Here is a 22,320-nt window from a genome sequence, read left to right on the forward strand (position 1 = left end):
AATAACTTTTACCTCATCATTCATTCATAATGTAGAGTGAAAAAACATAAATGAAAAAAAAAAAAAAAAGAGAGAATACATTCTATTGACAATCGGAGTAAAACTTCAATACCAAAACTTTGAGGCTTCCATCCACCCCCTTGCTCCACCTTCCTATCCTTCTCTTCCAAATATTGAGATTTGATAAGCTCAAAAACAAAATAATGTATAGCACGATATCTTCACAGCCAAAGCACCTTGATTACATGGTAAACAACAGACCTGCCACTGACTATGGAGAAGGAACTTCTGTTTCCTCCAACATGGCTTTAAGTGATGAGCAGATATATCAATGGATATCAGAACTTGTGTCCAGCACAAACCGAGAGAAGGCATTATTGGAATTGGGAAAGAAGAGGGAACAGTACGATGATTTAGCATTAGTTTTGTGGAATTCATTTGGAGTAATAACGGTATTGTTAGAGGAAATTGTTAGTGTCTACCCGTATTTGGATCCACCAAATTTGAGTGCATCAACATCCAATAGAGTTTGTAATGCTTTAGCACTACTCCAGTGTGTGGCGTCAAGTGCCCATACACGTGGTTTATTCTTGAATGCCAATCTACCCTTATATTTATATCCATTTTTATCAACAAATGCTCGCCAGCGGTCATTTGAATACTTGAGGCTAACCAGTTTGGGAGTTATAGGGGCTTTAGTGAAGAATGATACACCTGAGGTAATCAATTTCCTTCTCACCACGGAGATTGTGCCTTTGTGTCTTAATATCATGGAGATTTCGTCAGAGTTGTCGAAAACCGTTGCTATATTTATCTTACAGAAAATCTTACTAGATGACCAAGGCTTGACCTATGTATGTACTACTTTCGAAAGGTTTCATACTGTAGCATCTGTGTTATCGAAAATGGTTGACCAATTGAGTAGCACCGCCACGTTGGGTTCAATTAATGCGCAAACTGCACAACTGATGCAACCCCAGGCCCAATTACAAAGCCAAGGTCAGTCAACAACGTCTACTCCCTCAAATAGTTCGGGGCGATTATTGAAACATGTTATAAGATGCTACATGAGATTATCGGATAACTTGGAAGCACGAAAAGCATTAGCTAATATATTGCCAGAGCCATTACGAGATGGGACTTTCTCGGTAATATTGCATGATGATGCAGCCACAAAAAGATGTCTAGCACAGTTGTTGAGCAACATAAATGAATAAGGATGGATAAGCATATGGTGGTTGAGTTTTGAACATGCCGCGCGAAGCATTCATTTTCTAAGTAGAAAGGAAGCAAGTTCCATCATTTCTTTGTGGAAATGAGATTTGATGCAGAAGTCAGTTTTCACGATGCGAGACACAAAGTATGGTATTGTTCCAAACAAAAAAAAAAAACATCAAAAGAGTAGGTAACTCACAAAATAGAGGAGTTTTTGCAAAAGAATTAACTTGATGTAGCTGAGTATTTAAAGCATATGAGAGCGTGCATTTATGGGAACTTATAGAAAAATAAAGAGACAAAGATGCTCTTTCTTTTTGCAATATTTCATAGTTTTCGAAACAAATAACCTTGTATAACATTTTGCCCCTATCTCTCCACAAACACCCCCGTATTTTCCCTCTTCTTTTTTCCTGCCGTCCTTCCCTTCCCTTCCCTTCCCTTTCCTTCCCTTTCCTTCCCTTTCCTTTCCTTTCCTTCCCTTCCCTTCCTACTCGCACGTACAAGTTTACAAGAAGAAGAAAAAAAAAACGAGAAATATGGGCCACTTTGCTCAAGATATACACATTGTGTGTATTATTAAGAATTAACTATCAAAGTATATTCAACAAAAATCTTTACTCCTCCTTTACGTCCAATGGGGTCAACCTCAAGTATGGCTTAATGATTCTGAATTTTGGGAAAAGAGTCTTTGCCTCTTCGTTTGAGACGGTAGGGTGGACAATAACATCGTCACCTGGAACCCAGTTGATTGGAGTTGTGACTCTGTATTTATCACCAGTTTGTAAAGAGTCAATTACCCTCAACACTTCTGCTGTGTTTCTACCAGTACTAGCTGGGTATGCTAAAGTTAACCTAATCTTCTTCTTTGGGTCAATAACAAAAACGGATCTGATGGTGAATTGAACTCCCTTGTCGTCAACATTGGTAGCATCTTGGTAATCAATCATATCATACAAATAAGCAATTTTTCTTTCGGGGTCAGCAATGATTGGGAAGCTCAATTTGGAGCCAGTAACTTCATCAATATCTTTAATCCAAGCCTTGTGGGAATCGGAATTGTTAGCTGACAAACCAATCAACTTGACGTTTCTCTTGGCAAATTCTGGTTCCAATTTGGCAAATGCACCTAATTCGGTGGTACAAACTGGAGTAAAATCATCGGGGTGACTAAATAAAACCGCCCAAGAGTCTCCAATGTACTCGTGGAATGAAATTGGACCATTGGAAGTTTCAGCTTGGAAATCTGGTGCAGTTGATCCTAATCTAAGGGTCTTAGCTTCTGTTTTTTCAGCCATTGTGGTTTGTCTTTATCTCTAGTAGTGGTGGTGGTGGTGGTGGTGGCAGCGGAGTTTTAGCAATTTGTTAGAATTGTGTTGAAGTGGAAAAAAAAAAAAAAGTAATGGGACACTAGCATGTTATTTATATTGTGGATTTTATCCAACATGGGCGGGGTTAGACTACTACCCCTTCATTTAAAAGCAATTGAGCGTTAAGTTATAAGTAACAACTACCTCTTAAAGCGAGTATTACGTAATATAGCGTGAAAAATTCGAAAAATCTAAAATTAAGGCAAAAACTGTGGTGAGCTTTAAATTTTCCCATATGGTTTACTTGGGACTCCAGAGAGAGAGAGTGCGGAAGAGAAAGAGAGAGAGAGAGAGAGAGAGAGAGAGAGAGAAAAGGAAAAGGTTCGGGGGAATGCCGTAGCCCACGTATCCCGTAGTTAGGGGTAACACTTGGTTGCCAGTATCACAGTACGAACCTCGCTTATGCTTACGCATGTGCTAGTGTTAGTGCTAGTACTAGTGTCAGTGTTAGTGCTAGTGCTGGTGTTAGTGCTAGTGTTTGTGTTAGTACTAATGTCGAGGGGGGTATAATAAGAAAAAGAGTTCCTAAAAAAAAAAAAGAAATTGTCCGAAATCACGTGTTATGGCTTCAAATAAGCTTTGGTCTGAACAAAGCAAAGGTAAGGTGTTTAACGACAAACACTAATCTCTTAAATAAGCTTCTCTTCTACTCAATTACTATCTTAGATTACATTAGAGATTCTACCACTCGTCTAATATTTATCATATTATAGATTATTGCTCCTCGTCATCTTCTACATCGGTTTCCACTCCGAAATCATTTAATCCCTCTCCCATGTCGTTTTGCCATTGACTTCGCTTGATATGGAATTGATCTCCTACTGAAAGTTCCTTGTAGCAACCATCTGGCGGCCATGGTAATCCTAATTGATCATATTCCTTGTAGTCTTTTGAAAGTTCCATGTCATATCCGTTCCGCCTAGAGCCTTTCCATGGTATTAGCCAGAAAAGTGGCGATCCAAGAGCCGCTTTCAAGTTCCCATATACACCATAGTCATATGGGAAAATGATGTCATCAATTGTGAAATTTGTAGGTACAACAGTTGGCTCAGTCTCTTTGTTCAAGTTCTCCGAAGATGAGCTGCGTTTTGGTGATTCCTGTAGATGGATGTCGCTGTCTTTGCCTTCTTTTCTTTTATCCTTTGCTTCTGCGTCAAGTTCACTCTCACTCCACTCTGGTGGGTACTCCTTTTTTTCTTTCTCCTCCTCCACCTCATCCTCCTCATCCACCTCCACCTCCTCCTCATCCACATCCTCCTCCTCAAGGGTTGCATTCGTCCAAGTAGATAGTTTTGGCAACTTTTTTCCAAACACTTTCTCATAGTTGGATCTGATTTGCATCCATAGTCGTCTGCTGTGGAATTGACTTTCTAATCTTTCCCACTCCCAAACCTCAATTTGGGTCATTCCTTTTGCAAGATTCAATACACATCTTATGAATAGTAAACTGATTGTAAGCAAAACAAAAACGTCTAGGACGGTGAAAACAATAACTGAAGCTAGTTCGGCTCGTCTTATCAAGTAAATGGGCATTTCTGAAATCCGGTAATAATCTACTATGCGATAGGATAACTGAACAAGTAAGTATGATGTGCCAAAGATTACCCAAAACAAAAACCTCATAAATTGGGGTAAGTTGTTATGTCCTACGCAATTTAAGGTCCAAGGGCAATGATGGTCCATTTGTAGTACACATTTGTTACATTTTGAACAATGATGAGTTCTCGGCGGTTTGAAGTTTCCACATTTTTTGCAAAACCGCTTCCATTCGTCTGGCTTCGGAGTGTAGTTTGAAGGAGGGTGTCCGGGACTCGTGAAGATGGCCATCGCATAGGATATCCATATCATACAAACAAGACTCTGATAAAGAACCTGTTCAAGTAGAGAAAGGTGATATCGTAAAATAAAGTAATGTGACCCATACGATATGGAAAAGATCAAAATAAATGGTATAACGAATCCAAGAATTGGCCATCTGAATTCAATAGACATTGTCTCCAAAGTGTGGGCAAGCTGGTGTGCATTGACCAATCTCTATTCCAACTTTGCAAAGTTTGGATCACCTCAATGGTAGTATCATTTTGATCTGTCGTGCACTCTGTGTCAAGTTAAACTATTGATAATTTTTTTTTTTCTTTTTTGGCATTCCCTTACAAAGTTTAGAAGTGGCGAAAAATAGACTAAAGAGGAACAACAATCAAGACAACGCCAACTATAACCAGACCTCGAAAGAAGATTGACCATGGTATGTGTAGTAAAAAGATGACTTTGGAAAATAGAAACATAGTATGCTAACATTTTTTTTTTTTCTTTCAGACTTCAATTGGAACTGGATATGATTTATCAAATAGTGTTTTCTCCCCAGGTATGTTATTAAATTCAAGACTCTTCTTCCACACACACACACACACACACACGCCAACTACTAATTTCAAGTATACCATACTAACAATTGGTTTGTTCTCTTTTTTATTTGTTTTTGTTAGACGGAAGAAACTTTCAAGTAGAGTATGCTATGAAAGCAGTTGAAAATGGCGGTACTTCAATTGGAATCAAATGCAAAGATGGTGTAGTTTTAGCTGTGGAGAAAATAATAAATTCCAAGTTGTTGGTTCCAGGGAAAAATAAACGAATTCAGACTGTTGATCGTCATATGGGAGTAGTATACTCGGGTCTACTTCCAGATGGGCGTCATTTTGTAAATAGGTGTCGAGAAGAAGCCCAGTCGTTTAAGTCGATTTTCAAGATTCCAATACCGGTTCCTAACTTGATGGATAGAATGGGTATATACGTACAGAACTATACCTGCTATAACTCTGTAAGGCCCTTTGGAATTGTTTCGATAGTAGGGGGGGTAGATGATGATGGCCCTCATTTGTACATGATTGAACCTAGCGGCACATGCTGGGGATATAGTGGAGCAGCAACAGGGAAAGGACGTCAAATAGCCAAGTCTGAATTGGAAAAATTGAATTTCGAAGAGATTACTTGTCTTGAGGCTATAAAGGTTGCCGCAAAAGTGATACATTTGGCTCACGAAGATAATAAAGATAAGGACTATGAGTTGGAAATTTCATGGGTAAGTGCAGAGCACACGGGAGGAAAGCATCAATTTATTCCAGAGGATCTTTTGGCTGAAGCTAGAAAGTTAGCAGAGGATGACGAGGACGAGGACGAGGACGAAGAAGAGGAAGAGGGTGAGAACAACGATAACAATGACGAGGATATGGAGACCTGATAGATAATTTAGATGCGACTATACAAGCAATACCCCTCTATCTATTAGCAAAAGTTCTGATCCTCTAATATGCATTCGAGATTAATCCTCTAGCTCATTACTCAGCGCAAAGGTTGTCTTTACTAGTCTTTTGAACTCAAAACAGGAATGCATATACCTTTTGCTTTGCTGTCCCTCTTTCCTCTTTCCTTTCTCTTTCTTTCTAGGCGAGAGTAACAGTTAGATTTGTTGTAACATAATAAAATTAGCTTCTTTCTAATTACGACTTTTTCTAAAGGTTAGTATTTTTCGAACATGATTGTTTTTTTTTTGTTTCTTTTCTTTAAAATTTGGTACCAAATTGGGTCAAATTTGATTTCAAACTTACTTCCCAAAAACATAAGAAACATGAATAATTGACTGAGAAGTTTAATTTTTGATTGTCTAGAGTATATACACAAGCAACAAGAATACATTCACGAAATAAAGATAAAGTCATATTTTAATGATTTAATCACACAACATACATAGTCCTTTTAACTTAAATACAATCCTATACGTGATATTCAATTAGTCTTTGTGAAGATGGTTCAGAAGACAATACCTCTTCTTGATTCCACACAATTTTAATAACGTCATAAAACTCCCTTGCATAGTGCAACTTAATATCGTATCTTTTGGCAAAATATTCCTCAACGTGATGCATTTTAAAATCGGAATCTTCATTATCTTTTAGTAATTCATTCAAGAAACTCAAAGCGGTGGTTGAAGATGAGTTTGAGTTTGGGAAAGCTTCTCTATAGCTATTGCTATTACCATTGCTGCTGCTGCTGCTGCTGCTGCTGTTGGTGTCATCCTCTAAAATATTCTTTAAATATTCTTCAATAAGATCCTTTCGGTTCTCACGAGGAACAATCATCCTTTTGATGCCTGGACACAAATGAGCCCCCATCAACTTCTCTTTAACTCCTCCAATAGGTAAAACTAAACCACGTAAAGTAATCTCTCCTGTCATGGCAATATCGGTTGGCACCGGTTTATCCAAAAGAACAGACAAAAACAGCAATGCCATCGTGACTCCCGCAGAAGGTCCATCTTTTGGTATAGAGCCCATGGGTACATGCATGTGGATATCCAAGTTGTTAAATTTATCGAGTAGCAACCACTTGTTCTCTTCAGCTCCGTCAAATTTCAACAAATTCTTATAAATCATCAGCTTAATAAATGTCAATCCAATTTTACCACTTTCCATCAAAACCTCACCCAAGTGACCTGTCATATGCAATGTAGCACCTGATCCCCCAGAGGATCCCGATCCCACAGAGTCATTGATATTGATTTTTCTATCAAAACCAATGCTTTCAAACACCAAAACCGAACCCGAACCTTCGGAGTTGTAAGACAACCCATTCACGACACCCACTCTAGAGTCTCCAATACTTGCAATCTCGTTAGACGTAAAATCAGGACTAGCAAATGGAACACCAAGGTATATCGTCAAATCGTTCTCATCGACATTTGGGTTGTATACCTTATTAGCAGGGTCACTCAAATATTCACAATACTCCACCGCTTTGAAACGGCACAAAGTTCCCAATTTTCTCTCAAAATTTCGCACACCAGCTTCTCTTGTATAATCGAGAATGATTTTTTTCATTGCAGGCTCATCAATCTTGACAAAATCATCAAATTTTTTCTCACTCTCAATCGGGAAACCATTTCTTCTAATTTGTCTTGGTAAAAGATATCTTTGACCAATTATCAACTTTTCGTTATAGTCATAAGCTCCCATTTCAATCATTTCTAACCTATCCAACAATGGTCTAGTCATGTTGTATGGGTCATTTGCCGTGCAAATGAAAATAACCTGCGACAAGTCAATAGGGAAACCCAAGTAATGATCTACAAAGGTGTTATTCTGTTCTGGATCCAATACTTCCAACAAGGCGGCTGAAGGATCACCATTGAACCTGTTGACACCAGAATTTCCTCCAATAACTTTATCAATCTCATCTAGCAAAATCACAGGATTCATACTCCTTGCCTTACGCAAGGCTTGTACAATGAGACCTGGCATGGCACCAACATAAGTTCTTCTGTGACCTCTAATTTCACTTTCGTCTTTAATACCACCCAAAGACAATCTTTGAAAGTTCCTGCCAAGGGCTGTGGCTATAGATTTCGCAATAGAAGTCTTTCCTATTCCAGGAGGTCCCGCAAGAACAATTATGGGTGACTTGTTGTTCTTTGTTATTCTAATAGATTCGGCTGAGCTCTCATCCATTCTAGAATCTTGAATGGATTGACGCACCTGATGATGGGCATCTTGCTTAGAATGGTATGTCTCATCACTGTTTGCAATTACAATACTATTTGGCAAAGACTTTTCATTTACCTTTTGCAGTTGCAGTTGCAGTTGCAGTTGCAGTTGCAGTTGCAGTTGCAATTTCTGTTTCTGTTCCAGATGGTTTTCAGAATCACTCCTTCTCTTTTCAATGGAACGAGACGCATTGATTCCCATTAATTTCAACACCACCAAATACTGAATCAATCTCTTCTTAACATGTTCCAAACCATAGTGATCCTTGTCTAATTGTTCTTTCGCTGCTTTCAAATCAATTTCCTTGTTTGATTGAAATTTGGTTACATAGCAATCCCAAGGAATGTCCACAACTGTTTCCAAGTAATTACGAATTAAATTAAAGTCCGCGTTTCCACCTCCGCCAGGGGAGTTTGCTGATGATTTGATTCTTTTGAAATCCTTTAGAATCAAACGTTTCGAGTCGTTCGAAAGGGATGAAATCGTTGGCAACTTATCTCTGATAAATGTAGCAATTGCTTTCAATTCGTCTCCTTCATCATCATTATCATCAAATTCTTCATTCATAGTCCTATCACCACCATCTCTTGAGGAAGTAGCTGATGACGCATTTTCGTTCTGTTTTTGGCCTTTTGGAAGTTGAAGCAGTTGTTGCAGTTGTTGTTGCAGCAGTTGTTGTTGTTGTTGTTGCTTTGCTGACAGTGACCGTGACTGTGCCTGTTTCTGTGCGGCCCTATGTCTATTCGTCATACCTTCCAACAAGACGCGTATAGACTTCAACTGACTGGCAACAACATTGGCCTTTTGAATATTCGATGCTTCATTATGGAACCAATTATTAGCAAATGCATTGTTCTGCTTGAGGTTTTCAAAAATTTCAACTAATAACGACATCATTTCATTGATTGTAGCCGACCTATCTTCAATCTTATACTTGCTTAATAGCTGCAACTTTTCATAGTTGGGAAATGGTAAGATGGCACCAGTCAAATCAACCAATCTTAAATATATCTTGCTCTCTTTTGACGAGTCATCTGGCTTGGTTGCAGATGAAGCAAAAGTAGAAGGAAGCTGATAATATAGTCGGTGCAAGTTGAGAAACGCCTTGTTGTAATCTTTTGAACTAACTAATTGCAAGTATAACGCATTAGCCAAAGGGTTCAATGTCAACAAATCATGATTGGCTTTTGTTAACAAATCATTTTGCCTTCTCCCCTTTTCTTTTTCCCTTTCCCTTTCCCTTTCCCTCTCTTCCCTGCTTTTTGATTCTTCCTTATTTAGGGATAGATTACTACTAACGCCACCGTTTTTCATAGCAACGGCGTTGTTGGTCATTGCTCGACGATAATCTGTGAGAAACCTATCAATCGACTTGTACAACTTGGTGTAATTTGATTTCAAAGTTTTGAATTTGGTTTTCAAATCATATACGTCGTTGCTCCAGTCAATCTGGATTAGCTCTTCATTAGGCTTGGCTTTGTTCCTTTGGTCATTCAGTCTCAATCCTCTTGTGACTGCTTGCAAGGTTATTTTGATATTGGTAGTGTCATCAACTATACCACTAATTTTAACAACAGTCACCACATTATTGGCATAATCCTCGGGATACGTTGTTTTCGAATCTTTGATTTTATCTAAATTTGGCATAATCGCTAAAGTCAACCAGTCAAACTCGGTGACAGGACCACTCAAAGTGGCACCTCTTTTCCCTCCTTGAACACTAGCCCGGCCTTGAGCGATACTTTCCATGCTGTTGAAAAAATCACAAATACCTTCTTGAGCATCTTTTGAAATCACAGTTGGATTGTTATTATTATTATTGTTGGTTTCCATGTCCACAGAACCAAATTCGTACTCGCTTAATAAGTTGTTGATCACCGATACTTTTGTAACCAAATCCTTAAACCGATAAAGCAAGGCTGCAGCCTTGAATCTGGAGAATGTGACATTATACACAACACTTGGCAAAAGCACTAGATTGGAATCTAGCTTGTAAGTAGGCAATACAACTTTTTGAGTCATGGGCTTGTTTGAAGTCTTGTTTGAAGATCTTGAGTACAACCCCATCTTACTTGTTGCGTATCACCAGAAGGGTATCACTAGAAGTAGTATCACCAGAAGAGGTATCTCTGTTTAAGAAATCTGCGGGGGAGTGAATAGATAAGTTCCTTGCAAAAAAAAACCTGAACAATTTATATATAGAAAAATAATTTTTAGTGGAGAAGTTTAGCCGATAACAAATCTATAGTGGGCACGCACACACAATGTCATACGATTGTGGGATATACTAGAAGGAGCGCAGAGAGATTAAAATGAAGATGAAGATTAGAAACAGGTAATTATTAACAAAGATTATGTGTATAGTTTATTGAAGTAGGCACTAACCTAACTGTTTTTTTGCAGAGTAAGTGGGTTATGAATCACTTGTCCAACGAGGCGTTAACGCGAGGTAAAGAAATTGCGCTTGTGACTTTTTTCTAGCGACACTATTGAGCAGAGCGAGATAGTGTCGTAACAAGCTACTAGTTTCATAACAAGCTACTAGTTTCATAACAAGCTACTAGTTTCATAACAAGCTACTAGTGTCGTAACAAGCTACTAGTTTCATAACAAGCTACTAGGTTTTGCTCCACTATCTGGCTCTGCTCGATAGTGTCGTAACAAGGAGAGAAGAGAATTTTACAGAATTTTACTTTAAAAATATGCAAAAAATCGATTTATAATTACTGTAAAACAAACCTTGTTCAAGACATCTTTATGAAAACCTTAATTTTTCTGTAACAATCGACTATATTAATCTCCTCGATAGTGTCGTAAGAAGCTACCAGGTGTTGCTCCACTATCTCATTCTGCTCGATAGTGTCGCTCGATAGTGTCGCTCGATAGTTTCGCTCGATAGTGTCGCTGGACAGTCAAATTATTTCTCTTCAAAATAAACCACAAATGGTATTGGGCTTGATCAAAGATTACGAGATAGACATAGACACAGAATGATAAAGATAAAGAGTTATAGATTAGATTAGGGCTAAATAGGAATCATCTGGACATGACTATAACCCTCCCTTCCTCCCCCCTTTCTCCCTTCTTTTTAATCCTCACCCCTCCCTACCATAACCTCCCTTCTTTTCAATCCTCCCTCCCTTCCTCCCTTCTTTTTAATCCTCCCCCCCTTCCTCCCCTTTTTTTTCTTCCTTCTTTTAATCACAATTTATACAGTTTGCCCCGAGTCTCTGCTAGCATCTCTAATTTTTATATACAAGTGCAATATACAGTTTACCACAAGTCTCTGCTAGCACCTCTAATCTTAGTGAAATACAGCTAACCACAAGTCTCTGCTAGCATCTCTAATTTTTATATACAAGTTATTTTTATCGTGGTGTCGTAACAAGCTACTAGGTGTTGCTCCACTATCTCGCTCTGCTCGATAGTGTCGCTCGATAGTGTCCCTGTCGCTCTGTTCATTCTATTTTATCAAAGTCGTACTTACCCTCAATCAAGTCATTTAACCCATCTTGGAGGGACCTTACATCTTCATCAATACTCATTTCACTCAATTCGCGCTCCTTGACATCACCACCCATCAACTCCTTCATTCTATACCCAAACTCTTTCAAACTGCTCACATCCAAAATCCATGCTAACCCAAAGATCATCATCCCTGAGATGGTTCCACAAGCTAAAGTACCCGCACCAACAGCTACAGCAGCATCCGTAGTGAAATTATAAGACGTTGGCGGTTGGTGGTTTTGCTGGAAAAGCGTTGGCACGTACTGCCTTATTATGGTTTGTTTATGAATAAATCTTGTGGTGAATATTGCGAGCGCAGAAAATGTGAAAAACCGCGCCATTTGTATCTTACGACGTTGAATGTACTCCGACGAGGCATCTGATAGAGCAAAGTTTAGTTTGTGTAGTATGTCATTGTTACCTATACCGTTACTGCTGCTGCTGCTGCTGCTGCTGTCGTGGCTGTTTGATATAGACGACATCTTCACTCCAAATTGCTTCCCAGTGAAGTAAAGTAAAGTAAAGGAAACTAAAGTAAAGGAAACCCTGGTGATAATTTTCTTCTTCTTTTTTTCTTCTCTCTCTAAAAAGGCCCCCGGCCCCCCCTTAGACAACAGCCGCTTCATGCAAGCAACAAGCAACAACTCTCTGGAACCCTTCAAAGAACAATTTTTCACAACTACTTAAACAGTGTATAAAACATTATGAATCCTGTCTCTACCCTTTCCCTTCCCTTTCCCTTTCCCTTCCCCTTCCCTTACACTTACTTCGAGAAAAGGCCCAGTCACGTGATAAAGCCATTTCCTTTTTTTTTTTTTTTTTTGATCTGAAACCAAAAAATGTAAACATGCGCGATCTGCATCTGGAAAAGTGACGAAGACCTGAAACAAATAAAAAGGGTAACGAGAGAGCCATATAGTGAACAGAGAACTATTCCGGTTGTGAAAGCGGATGACTCACGATTCGGAACGAAATATGAGCTTTTCAGGAGAGTTGGTCGGTACTGCTACCACTGCTACCACTGCTACCACTGCTGCTGTTGATCCAGGTCCCTCTGCTGTTTCTGCACCCGCAGTTTTTGAATACAAACCATCTGAACATCTAGGTACGGCAATGTCAAGTCCTCAAGGAATAATGTTACATCCAACCCGAAGCATCACCACAACGACGACGACGACTGCCACCACCACCGCCGCGGCTGCCACCACCACCACCGCTGCGGCAGCTTCATCTTCCTCCCTATCGTCGTCCTCGTCGTCCTCGTCGTCCTCGTCGTCGTCCTCATCATCATCTTTACCAGCAAGTCCCTTCATTTCAAACACCAGCTCACCACTTCAACGGAGAAATGGTATACTAGAGCCGGCAGATGTTTCTAGTCCACAGCTAGATAAAAGCATATTTGACCTACAAAACTCCTTGCGTAGTCTTAAAGTGCATAATGGGAGCAGTACTGAAAGTAATCAAGGAACCATAGGAACCATAGGAACCATAGGAACCGTTTGGGTCAATGATGATGACTCTATGGAGAGTTTGCACCGCACACCGGTAAGGAATAAACAGCATAACGTATCACCATGGAGACAGTTTCGCCCTGTAGTACAAGCGCCCGTAGCTGTGAATTCCCTCCTCCATAATAAACCTAATTTGAAGTACAAGTCTATCAATGAGGATGTAGCCAACAAGCCGACAATTGGAACGACTTCTCGTGAGGATCAACTCATCAAAGAACTAATAAACAATAAAATACAAATCAAACTAATGAGAAATTATATACAAGAGCTTATCGATAAAAACAATTCAAATAATGATGATTATCACCGGATTATGGTTGCAATGGAGATGGCAACAGATGCAAAAAGAAAACTACAGGCGATTCAAGCTGAATATGATGAAGTATTCAATCTTAATCAAGATCTATATTCGAATTTAAAAACATTTGAAACGCGGTTGCATGAACAAGAAGTGCAAATCAAGGAGAAAGACTCGAGATTGCAAACTATAAAAAATGGTATATGCCAAGTTTTGAAACTAGTCTTGGGGAAAAATAGTAGTAGTAGTAGTTGTAATAATAATGATGATGATAAAAAGAAGAAAAGGAAGGACACAAAGGAACATAATAGACAAGACATTGAAAGCAGTATATCTTTGCCTATGGAACTGCAGCTTGAGATGTTACTAGAAGAATTGAGAAAATGGCCACGTGATTCAAATGCAGGCCCATTAACACCACCACCATCCGATAATGGGACAATTACTAGCAAAGAGAGTAAAAGAGTTAAAGAGCTCGAGAGTGAAAGAGTTGATTACATCAGAGCAAACCAAAAACTCCAGGAGGTGCTAAATGCAAAATCGCAGGATCTTTCTGAATTAGAAAAGAAATTGCAGATAATGGAAGAAAAATCATTTCAAATACAGGAGCTTTTAAACAAGGAAAAGGATGAGCATGCAAAAAGGCTACAAAAGTACGAAGCTATAGTAAGCGAATTGAATCAAGAGGTCAATAAACTAAGTGAAGATGGAATAAAAGTCTCTAAAAATCCCCAAAAACGTCTAAGTATTCAGGAACTGAATCTTGTCACTGAATACCTAGAATTGCAGAATGCATATAGCTCAATATTGGAAGAATTGAGTCAAACACGGGAAGCGCATTTAGCCATTCAAGAGGAAAATGAACAAAAACTAAAAGATGCAACGACAAAGTTGCATGAAAAATCCGTCGAGGCACGGGCACAAATGAAATCAATTGAGAGACTCAAAACCGACCTTGAAGCAGCTTTGGACAAGCAAAGGCAATTCAATACCGACAGAATTCAGACTTCGTATGCCAACGAGTCTTTGAAAAAGGAGAATCAAGTATTGCGTGAAAAAGTACAAAGGTTAACCGAATTCATGTCTTTCACGACAATAGGTGACAGCGACAACTCTCAAGATGCATTAAAGAAGCTTTCAATAATCGAATACCAGTACAAAGATCTATTATCATTTGACCTAGCCGAGTTCCACAAGTTGATCCAATCTTACAATAAAATTGCCGACGACAGATCCTTGATGGACCCTACTCAAAAATACGAAAAGTTGGTCAAGAGACTTGATGATTTTGATCAAAATGACATTGCGTATATAAGAGATAAGCACAAATCAGTTTTTGAGTATTTCATTAGGGCAACTGATATGTTGATAAATGATCACGTGAGATTATTGCTCAAGGAAACCGATTCAGGAGATGATATGCAATTGAGAAAGAAAGTTGAGCAACTAAGCGACGAGAATACAGAGTTGAAAGAAGAATTATACTCAGCAAAAACCGCTCACGCTGAGGAGAATGATCCATCATCAATCTGGGCCTTGAGGTTGAATGATCTTCGACAAAAATGGAAAGCCGAAAGAGAACGTCGTATACTTGAGGATCGAGAGGCCCAAAAGAGGTTTAAAGAAATGGAGAATGAAATTTCGAGGTTAAAGCTTCGTGCGGGCGCGTAGTTTACATAAGAGAAAAATTATAATTGGAAATTCTTTCATTTATGACCAAAAAATGAAACATATATATACATATATATATATATATATACATATAAACTAATAAAGAGGGTTACTGCTCTTTGTTGATAATAAAAGTAAAAGTCATTGAGTACTGCTTTCTTTAACGAGTATCACGTGACACATATCAGTTAAAAAAAAATTTCCAAAAAAAAAAAAAAAAAAAAAAAAAATTTTTAAAAAAAAAAAAAAGAAAAAAAAATTTTTCAGTGAGAAAAGCTGCGATTTGAAAAATATTTACATAGACATATAAACTCTCAGATATAGAATAAAGCTAACATCTACCTCAAGATGTCAGAAATAAGCGAGGAAGAGTACCTCCAGTTGGAAAAGGAGATCAACTTGGATGACATTGATTTCTCAGATTTAGAGGAAAAATACGAGGCTGATACTGGACTGGACAACATTGTTGTTGTAGATGGAGCACCGATTGCACCAGAAGCAAAAGTTCCGATTTTGATTAAAGTTTTGAGAAAACTTTTCAGCACTGTTGGTGAGATTGTTGAAGGAGATGAAGGTGTATTTATGCCTATGGAGAATGGGAAGTCAAAAGGGTTTCTTTTCATCCAATACAAAACAGTAGATGAAGCAGATGTCGCAATTAAGAAATTGAATGGTAAGAAATTGGATCTGCAGCACAGATTATTGGTTAACAAATTATCAGACATTGAAAAGTATGCGTCTATTAAATCCGAGTTTCAAGAACCAAAAATAGAGCCATTCAAATCTCATGGATACTTACAAAGTTGGTTGCAAGATGAACAAGGCAAAGATCAGATTGTCTTGCATTTCAACGAAAATGTTGGAGTCTACTGGAACAAAAAGGCCAGCGAGCCTGAACCAGTTATTGAGCCAAGAAAAGGTTTTACTTCCAAGTATGCCAAATTTTCTCCAAAAGGTACCTACCTTTTTTCCATTCACCCACAAGGTGTTCAGTCATGGGGTGGATCCGATTTCCATAGTGTTAGAAGGTTTTTCCATAATCAGGTTAGACTTGTTGATTTTTCTCCAAATGAAAAGTACATGGTAACATTGTCGCCTGCTCCTATTTCTTTACCAGATTCAGTGGCCGAGAGACAGCAGTTCCCATTTGGACCTGAGAGTGAGGGTCATAAGTTAGTAATTTGGGATTTGGCTACTGGAGAGCCGGTTAGAACCTTTGCTTTACCACCACATCTCGAAAACCAAAAGGAGATGCCTTGGCCGTTAGTGAAGTGGTCTTTTGATGACAAGTACTGTGCTCGTCAAGGGCCAGATGCATTGGCCATCTATGAAACACCTAGCTTCCAATTATTAGACAAGAAACTCGTGAAAATTGACGGTATTCAAGATTTTGAATGGGCACCAGCTGGAGTCAAGTTACACAATAGCAAAAGCAAAACCGGCGAACATATTTTGTCATACTGGACTCCCGAAAGTACAAATCATACGGCAAGAGTTGCTATTATGCACATACCGAGTAGACAAGTTTTACGTACTGTGAATTTGTTTCAAGTTAGTGATTGCAAAATGCATTGGCAAAGTGAAGGTAAATTGTTGTGTGTCAAGGTTGATAGACACACAAAATCGGGTAAAACCATTTTCTCCAATCTTGATTTTTTCAAATTGAGTGAGAAGGATATTCCAGTTGAAAAGTTAGAGTTTAAAGATGTTATCATTAACTTTTCTTGGGAGCCAAAGAGTGAAAGATTTGTTACTATCAGTAGGTTGGATGACGGGAACCCTAACCCAGCCATTCCAAAGAATACTATTTCCTTTTTTGCACAAGAAGACACCAAGGGCAAGAATGCTAATCCCAAGTACAAATCTTACAAAACAATCGAGAACAAACATTCAAATACAGTTATTTGGTCACCAAAGGGAAGATACGTTGTTGTAGCATCTATCACCAGACCCAGTGGTGAAATTGACTTTTACGATGTTTCGTTTGATGATGAAACCAGCAAGAAAGGTTTACCTGCAAATGTCAAACTTTTGAAGAGCAGCAATTATGCAGGAATGACGAATCTTGCTTGGGACCCTTCTGGAAGATTTTTAAGTGCCTGGTCTTCAGCTTGGTTACATGCAATTGACAATGGTTACAGAATATACGAGTTTACAGGAAACTTGTTGAGAGACGACTCAGTTGATCAATTTAAGGATTTCATTTGGAGACCCAGACCTGAAAGTTTATTGACAAATAGTGACAGAAAGAAAGTACGTGCTAATTTGCGTGAGTACTCTGCTCAATTTGAAGAACTCGATGCGATGGAAGCTGATGCTGCATTGAAGGAAGCAATTTTGGCGAGAAGAAAAGCATTGGAGGACTGGAGAGCATACAGAGCTAAACATGTTAGCAAGAAAGTGCAAACCAGCGAAGTTCAAGCAGAAATCATTGAAGAAATCAAAGAAGAGATTCTCGAGGAGAAAGAAGAGATTGTTGAGTAAGTTGAGTAATTTGAATAAGTTGAGTAGTTTTGTTTTTTGTTGATTAAATAAGACAAGAACAAATAGACACTTTTACTCTGAAAGCAATTTTAATATACAAAATAAATCACCATTTCTTTCACCACCTTACGCGGATTATGTATTTAGCTGTCATTTCTTCCACCACCTTACGCGGATTTTGTATTTAGCTGTCATTTCTTCCACCACCTTACGCGGATTTTGTCTTTAGCTGTAAGCCATGCCATTTCTTTATCTCATCTTTTAATTTTTCATTAACCAACCTGTGCTGCTTGATCATTGGTAGGCCTTTAAATTTCGGACTCTCAACCATTATTGCAAACATTGACCCACAACCACCCAGCACATCACGTACTTGTAGGCTAACAGGATCAAACTCTTGATTTAATATGTCATATATCTTGGTCTCATACTCTCCCATTTGGTGAGAGTTGTTCCCTCCCAGCAGACTCTTTCTAATAAAGATACTTGAAAACGGTAGCCTACTTTTCATGGATCCTATACCGACTCTGACAAGCATTCTTTACTGTTCTTTCTTGTGGGAGTGAAGGTGATAAAAATCTCTCTGCTCTGGTTCTAGAATTGATTTTGAAAAATTGTGCGTAATAGAAAATTTTCCATACTATAATTTTTTGTAAGTTAACTTTTGAATGGGGACACTATCGACACTATTGAGCGGAGCGAGATAGTTGCAACACTAGGGAGCGAAGCGAGATAGTGGTGCATTAGAGAAGAGAGTAGCGATACTACTCTGACACTACCGAGCGAAGCGAGATAGTGGAGCAGCACTGACTAGTGACACCATCTCGCTCCGCTCGATAGTGGAGCAGCACTGACTATTGACATTATCTCGCTCCGCTCGATAGTGGAGCAGCACTGACTAGTGACACCATCTCGCTCCGCTCGATAGTGGAGCAGCACTGACTATTGACATTATCTCGCTCCGCTCGATAGTGGAGCAGCACTGACTAGTGACACCATCTCGCTCCGCTCGATAGTGGAGCAGCACTGACTATTGACATTATCTCGCTCCGCTCGATAGTGGAGCAGCACTGACTAGTGACACCATCTCGCTCCGCTCGATAGTGGAGCAGCACTGACTATTGACATTATCTCGCTCCGCTCGATAGTGGAGCAGCACTGACTAGTGACACCATCTCGCTCCGCTCGATAGTGGAGCAGCACTGACTATTGACATTATCTCGCTTCGCTCGATAGTGTCGATTGGAAATGGAAAAACGTGTATTTTTTCCTTTGTTTTTCCCTTTTTTTTAAGTTGACCGTTGTGATGTATATTTTTGATAAAAAGTTCCCAAGATAGTAATAGTGCCAATTTGGGAACAAAATTGCTTAAAAATTTTAGATTGTTTATCATTGACAATTTTATCAGTTTTTTACTCTTTTTTGGTATTCTTTTTCCAGACACTATCGACACTATCGAGCGAAGCGAGATAGGGGAGCAGCACTGTTAAGCAACACTGACTGGCGGCCACCGACACTATCGAGCAACACTGACTGGCGATACTAGCGACACTATCGAGCAGAGCAAACAGAGCGAGATAGTGTTGTAACAAGCTACTGAGCGTTGCTCCACTATCGAGCAGAGCAAACAGAGCGAGATAGTGTTGTAACAAGCTACTCAGCGTTGCTCCACTACTCTAACATTGTGCTTTAGATGTCGGTGGCAGCTAGTGTGCTCTGCTCGATAGTGTAAATAGATAAAAGTGTAAATTGATAAAGAGTGTGGATAGAGTAAAGAGTGTAGCTAACTAGCGTGCTCCACTATCTCGCTCTGCTCAATAGTGAAGACCTCTCTCTGCTCAATAGTGAAGACCTCTCTCCATAATCATGTAAAAAAGATATATGGAATGGATGAGATGGATGAGATTGGTGATGTAGTGTGGATATATTAAAGAGGTAGATAAATTAAAGAGTGTAGCTAATCAGTGTTGCCCCACTATCTCGCTTCGCTCGATAGTGTCAGTGTCTGTCAGTGTCTGCTCAACAGTGTCGTAGCGGAGTTATTTTTAAAAACTTCCAAATAAAGATCTCTATCAAAACGGCTTTTTATCATCAAAATAGTGCAATTCTCAATCAAAGAGTGTTTGTAGATAGATGAAAGAGTCTAGAGTAGATAGATAAAAGAGTGTAGGTTGATTATTAAAGAGTGTCACTATTGAGTGTTGCTCCACTATCTCGCTTCGCTCGATAGGATCTTGATCTTTAACCTTATTCCCCTTTCTTTTCTTTGTTTCTTTTTGCAATCCCACCAGCCATGTTGAAAAATGGAAAAAAAAATATATAGTGGAATTATTTCAACCAACGATTTATAAGTTTTATGGTTGGATTTTCCAATATACAATTCAACAAGGATCGTTTGGTAAAGCTCAACTAAGTATTTGAGTATAATTTGAAATAGGCAAGTGCTAGAAAGATGAGGTATGTCTGATTTTTTTTATTGTTGTTATTGTTATCGTTGTTGTTGTTGATGTTGTTGATGTTCATTTGGCTAACAAAAAGGAAAAATATTGTTGAACAGCGGTAAATTTGTCAGGGCTTCGAAATATCGTCATGTTTTTGGACAACCTTCAAAGAAGGAGTTGTACTATGAAAACTTGAAAGTTACCAAGAATGCATGGGACTCCAACATTATTCATTCAAACGGAAAGTTTATATCGGTAAATTGGGATTCATCCGGCGGTGGTGCCTTTGCAATTATTCCTGTTAATGAGGTAGGTAAAGCACCAGATACCGTTTCTTTGTTTCGAGGACACAAGGGACCGGTACTAGACACAGCATTCAACCCGTTTAATCAACAGGAAGTTGCAAGTTGCTCTGATGACGGAAACATTCTGATTTGGAAAATCCCCGAGGACTATTCATTTCACAAGTATATTGATGAGAATGAACAAGTTAAGGATATTACTGTGCCTGTTCAGGTGTTGCTTGGTCATACTAAAAAAGTTGGTTTGATTGAGTACCACCCATGTGCAGAAGATGTTTTAGCTTCGAGTTCCTTGGATTATACTGTAAAAATCTGGAATTTGAAAACGGGCAAAGATGAAATCACCTTGCAGCACAAAGATTTGGTGACTTCGTTTGCATTCAATTATAATGGATCCTTATTGGCCACAACTTCCAGAGACAAGAAACTTAGAATCTGGGATATTAGAAAAGGTGTGATTATATCCGAAGGAGCGGGACACACTGGAGCCAAACCATCAAGGGTTACCTGGCTTGGAAATACTGATAGAGTTGTTACAACTGGGTTCTCAAGATTATCGGACCGTCAGATTGGAATTTGGGATATCCACAATATAGAAAAAGGACCTATCGATGGTTTTTTGGTCATTGACTCGTCTTCGGGAGTTTTAATCCCATTTTTTGATAATGAAACATCAATGTTGTATCTTGCTGGTAGAGGTGATGGAAACATCCGTTATTATGAGTATGAAAATGACATATTATATGAGTTATCACAATATGCATCAACAGACCCACAGAGAGGTTTTGCAGTGGCCCCCAAACACTCTGTGAATGTGAAGGAAAACGAAGTGGTGAAAGCTTTCAAGACCGTCCTGGATAACTCCATTGAGCCAATTAGTTTCATTGTACCAAGACGTTCAGAATTGTTTCAACTGGATATTTATCCCGACTGTCCTTCTACTACACCAGCTCTTAGCGCCGAGGAATGGTTTGGCGGAAAGGTAGTCAATGGTCCGATTTTGATGACAATGGAAGCCGTATTTGAAGGTAAAGAGCCAACGTTGAAAGAAAGTAAAGTTTCTTCAACAGTTCCTGCCAAGAAACAAAGTAGTGAAACTGAAAAGGAAAAAGAAACGTCTCCAGCTAAGAAGGCGGAGGAGAAGGAGAAGGAGAAAAAGAAGGAAACAAAAACAGGCTTGGCAAAAGAGCTGAAAGATGATGTCGTTAAAACTAATTCAACAATCAAACAAAACGTTGACGATTTGTTGAAGAATTCCAATGAAGTGGGAAATTTGTTGAATCGTGTTGTAGACCTCTCGGACGATGAAAACCCCGATCAAACTCCATATGATAATGAAGAAGATTGGGAAGAGGTTGAAAAAGCTGATTTGAAACTGGGATCACCACTGAAACATAAAGAAAGTAAAGAGGATGATGATGATGATCTTAATCTTGAATTGGAGAAGAAAGATGAGAGTGCATCCCCCAAAGATAAAGAAAAGGAACAAAAGAAAAAGACTTCCGAGGAGACCGAAGCAACGGACATAACTGAGAGTAAGGAAAAGGGTGAATCTATTGCTAATAAAGAAAGTACAGACAAGAGTACAAGTACAGTTGAAGCTGAAAACTTGAAAAGCTCAACACAAGGAGAAGCAGAGACATCGACCAAGATTGATAGTCCAGTGAGCAATCCTGACACCCTTACTAAGGAGAACGAGCCATCGACCAAGATTGATAGTCCAGTGAGCAATCCTGACACCCTTACTAAGGAGAACGAGCCATCGAAATCACAGTCGGCCGCTATTATAAACGATGGTCAAAACGGTGTCAAACCAAAACCAACTTTGGTGTCGACTGTGGAAAAATTGGCAACACTTGTAACTCAACTTGAGACTCAAATTTCCATTTTACAAAACTCTGCATTAGAGAAGAATGAAAGATTAAAAGCATTAGAGAGGAAAATTGATAGTCTACTTAAATAGTAACTCAAGTTTGTATTTTTT

General features: G+C 38.9%; 9 protein-coding genes across 9 annotated transcripts; 5 read left to right on the forward strand and 4 right to left on the reverse strand. All coding sequences in view use genetic code 12, as the record gives it.

The window, feature by feature from the left end:
* Window positions 1-203: 203 nt before the first annotated feature.
* On the forward strand, window positions 204-1,217 carry KGF56_000602 (CCR4-NOT core subunit; the record flags this gene model as incomplete). The annotated part of the gene is made up of 1 exon (XM_049326530.1): window positions 204-1,217. The coding sequence occupies one exon, from the start codon at window positions 204-206 to the stop codon at window positions 1,215-1,217; it is 1,014 nt and encodes a 337-aa protein (XP_049182215.1).
* A 615-nt stretch (window positions 1,218-1,832) lies between these two features.
* Window positions 1,833-2,513, reverse strand: PRX1 (thioredoxin peroxidase; the record flags this gene model as incomplete). Its single annotated transcript, XM_049326531.1, has 1 exon — window positions 1,833-2,513. The coding sequence occupies one exon, from the start codon at window positions 2,511-2,513 to the stop codon at window positions 1,833-1,835; it is 681 nt and encodes a 226-aa protein (XP_049182216.1).
* Window positions 2,514-3,299: 786 nt separating this feature from the next.
* KGF56_000604 (palmitoyltransferase) lies at window positions 3,300-4,118 on the reverse strand (the record flags this gene model as incomplete). The annotated part of the gene is made up of 1 exon (XM_049326532.1): window positions 3,300-4,118. The coding sequence occupies one exon, from the start codon at window positions 4,116-4,118 to the stop codon at window positions 3,300-3,302; it is 819 nt and encodes a 272-aa protein (XP_049182217.1).
* A 709-nt stretch (window positions 4,119-4,827) lies between these two features.
* Window positions 4,828-5,823, forward strand: PRE10 (proteasome core particle subunit alpha 7; the record flags this gene model as incomplete). Its single annotated transcript, XM_049326533.1, has 3 exons — window positions 4,828-4,830; window positions 4,902-4,950; window positions 5,072-5,823. 3 exons carry the CDS (start codon window positions 4,828-4,830, stop codon window positions 5,821-5,823), a joined length of 804 nt encoding a protein of 267 aa, XP_049182218.1.
* Window positions 5,824-6,355: 532 nt separating this feature from the next.
* On the reverse strand, window positions 6,356-10,189 carry KGF56_000606 (uncharacterized protein; the record flags this gene model as incomplete). Its single annotated transcript, XM_049326534.1, has 1 exon — window positions 6,356-10,189. The coding sequence occupies one exon, from the start codon at window positions 10,187-10,189 to the stop codon at window positions 6,356-6,358; it is 3,834 nt and encodes a 1,277-aa protein (XP_049182219.1).
* A 1,391-nt stretch (window positions 10,190-11,580) lies between these two features.
* On the reverse strand, window positions 11,581-12,111 carry KGF56_000607 (uncharacterized protein; the record flags this gene model as incomplete). The annotated part of the gene is made up of 1 exon (XM_049326535.1): window positions 11,581-12,111. One exon carries the CDS (start codon window positions 12,109-12,111, stop codon window positions 11,581-11,583), a length of 531 nt encoding a protein of 176 aa, XP_049182220.1.
* Window positions 12,112-12,580: 469 nt separating this feature from the next.
* On the forward strand, window positions 12,581-15,109 carry KGF56_000608 (uncharacterized protein; the record flags this gene model as incomplete). Its single annotated transcript, XM_049326536.1, has 1 exon — window positions 12,581-15,109. The coding sequence occupies one exon, from the start codon at window positions 12,581-12,583 to the stop codon at window positions 15,107-15,109; it is 2,529 nt and encodes an 842-aa protein (XP_049182221.1).
* Window positions 15,110-15,457: 348 nt separating this feature from the next.
* Window positions 15,458-17,593, forward strand: PRT1 (translation initiation factor eIF3 subunit b; the record flags this gene model as incomplete). Its single annotated transcript, XM_049326537.1, has 1 exon — window positions 15,458-17,593. The coding sequence occupies one exon, from the start codon at window positions 15,458-15,460 to the stop codon at window positions 17,591-17,593; it is 2,136 nt and encodes a 711-aa protein (XP_049182222.1).
* Window positions 17,594-20,045: 2,452 nt separating this feature from the next.
* CRN1 (Crn1p) lies at window positions 20,046-22,299 on the forward strand (the record flags this gene model as incomplete). Its single annotated transcript, XM_049326539.1, has 2 exons — window positions 20,046-20,050; window positions 20,151-22,299. The coding sequence occupies 2 exons, from the start codon at window positions 20,046-20,048 to the stop codon at window positions 22,297-22,299; spliced, it is 2,154 nt and encodes a 717-aa protein (XP_049182223.1).
* Between the last annotated feature and the right edge of the window lie 21 nt (window positions 22,300-22,320).

This window comes from Candida oxycetoniae (assembly GCF_023343755.2).
Source record: "Candida oxycetoniae strain CBS 10844 chromosome Unknown scaffold6, whole genome shotgun sequence".
Classification (NCBI taxonomy): domain Eukaryota; kingdom Fungi; phylum Ascomycota; class Pichiomycetes; order Serinales; family Debaryomycetaceae; genus Lodderomyces; species Lodderomyces oxycetoniae.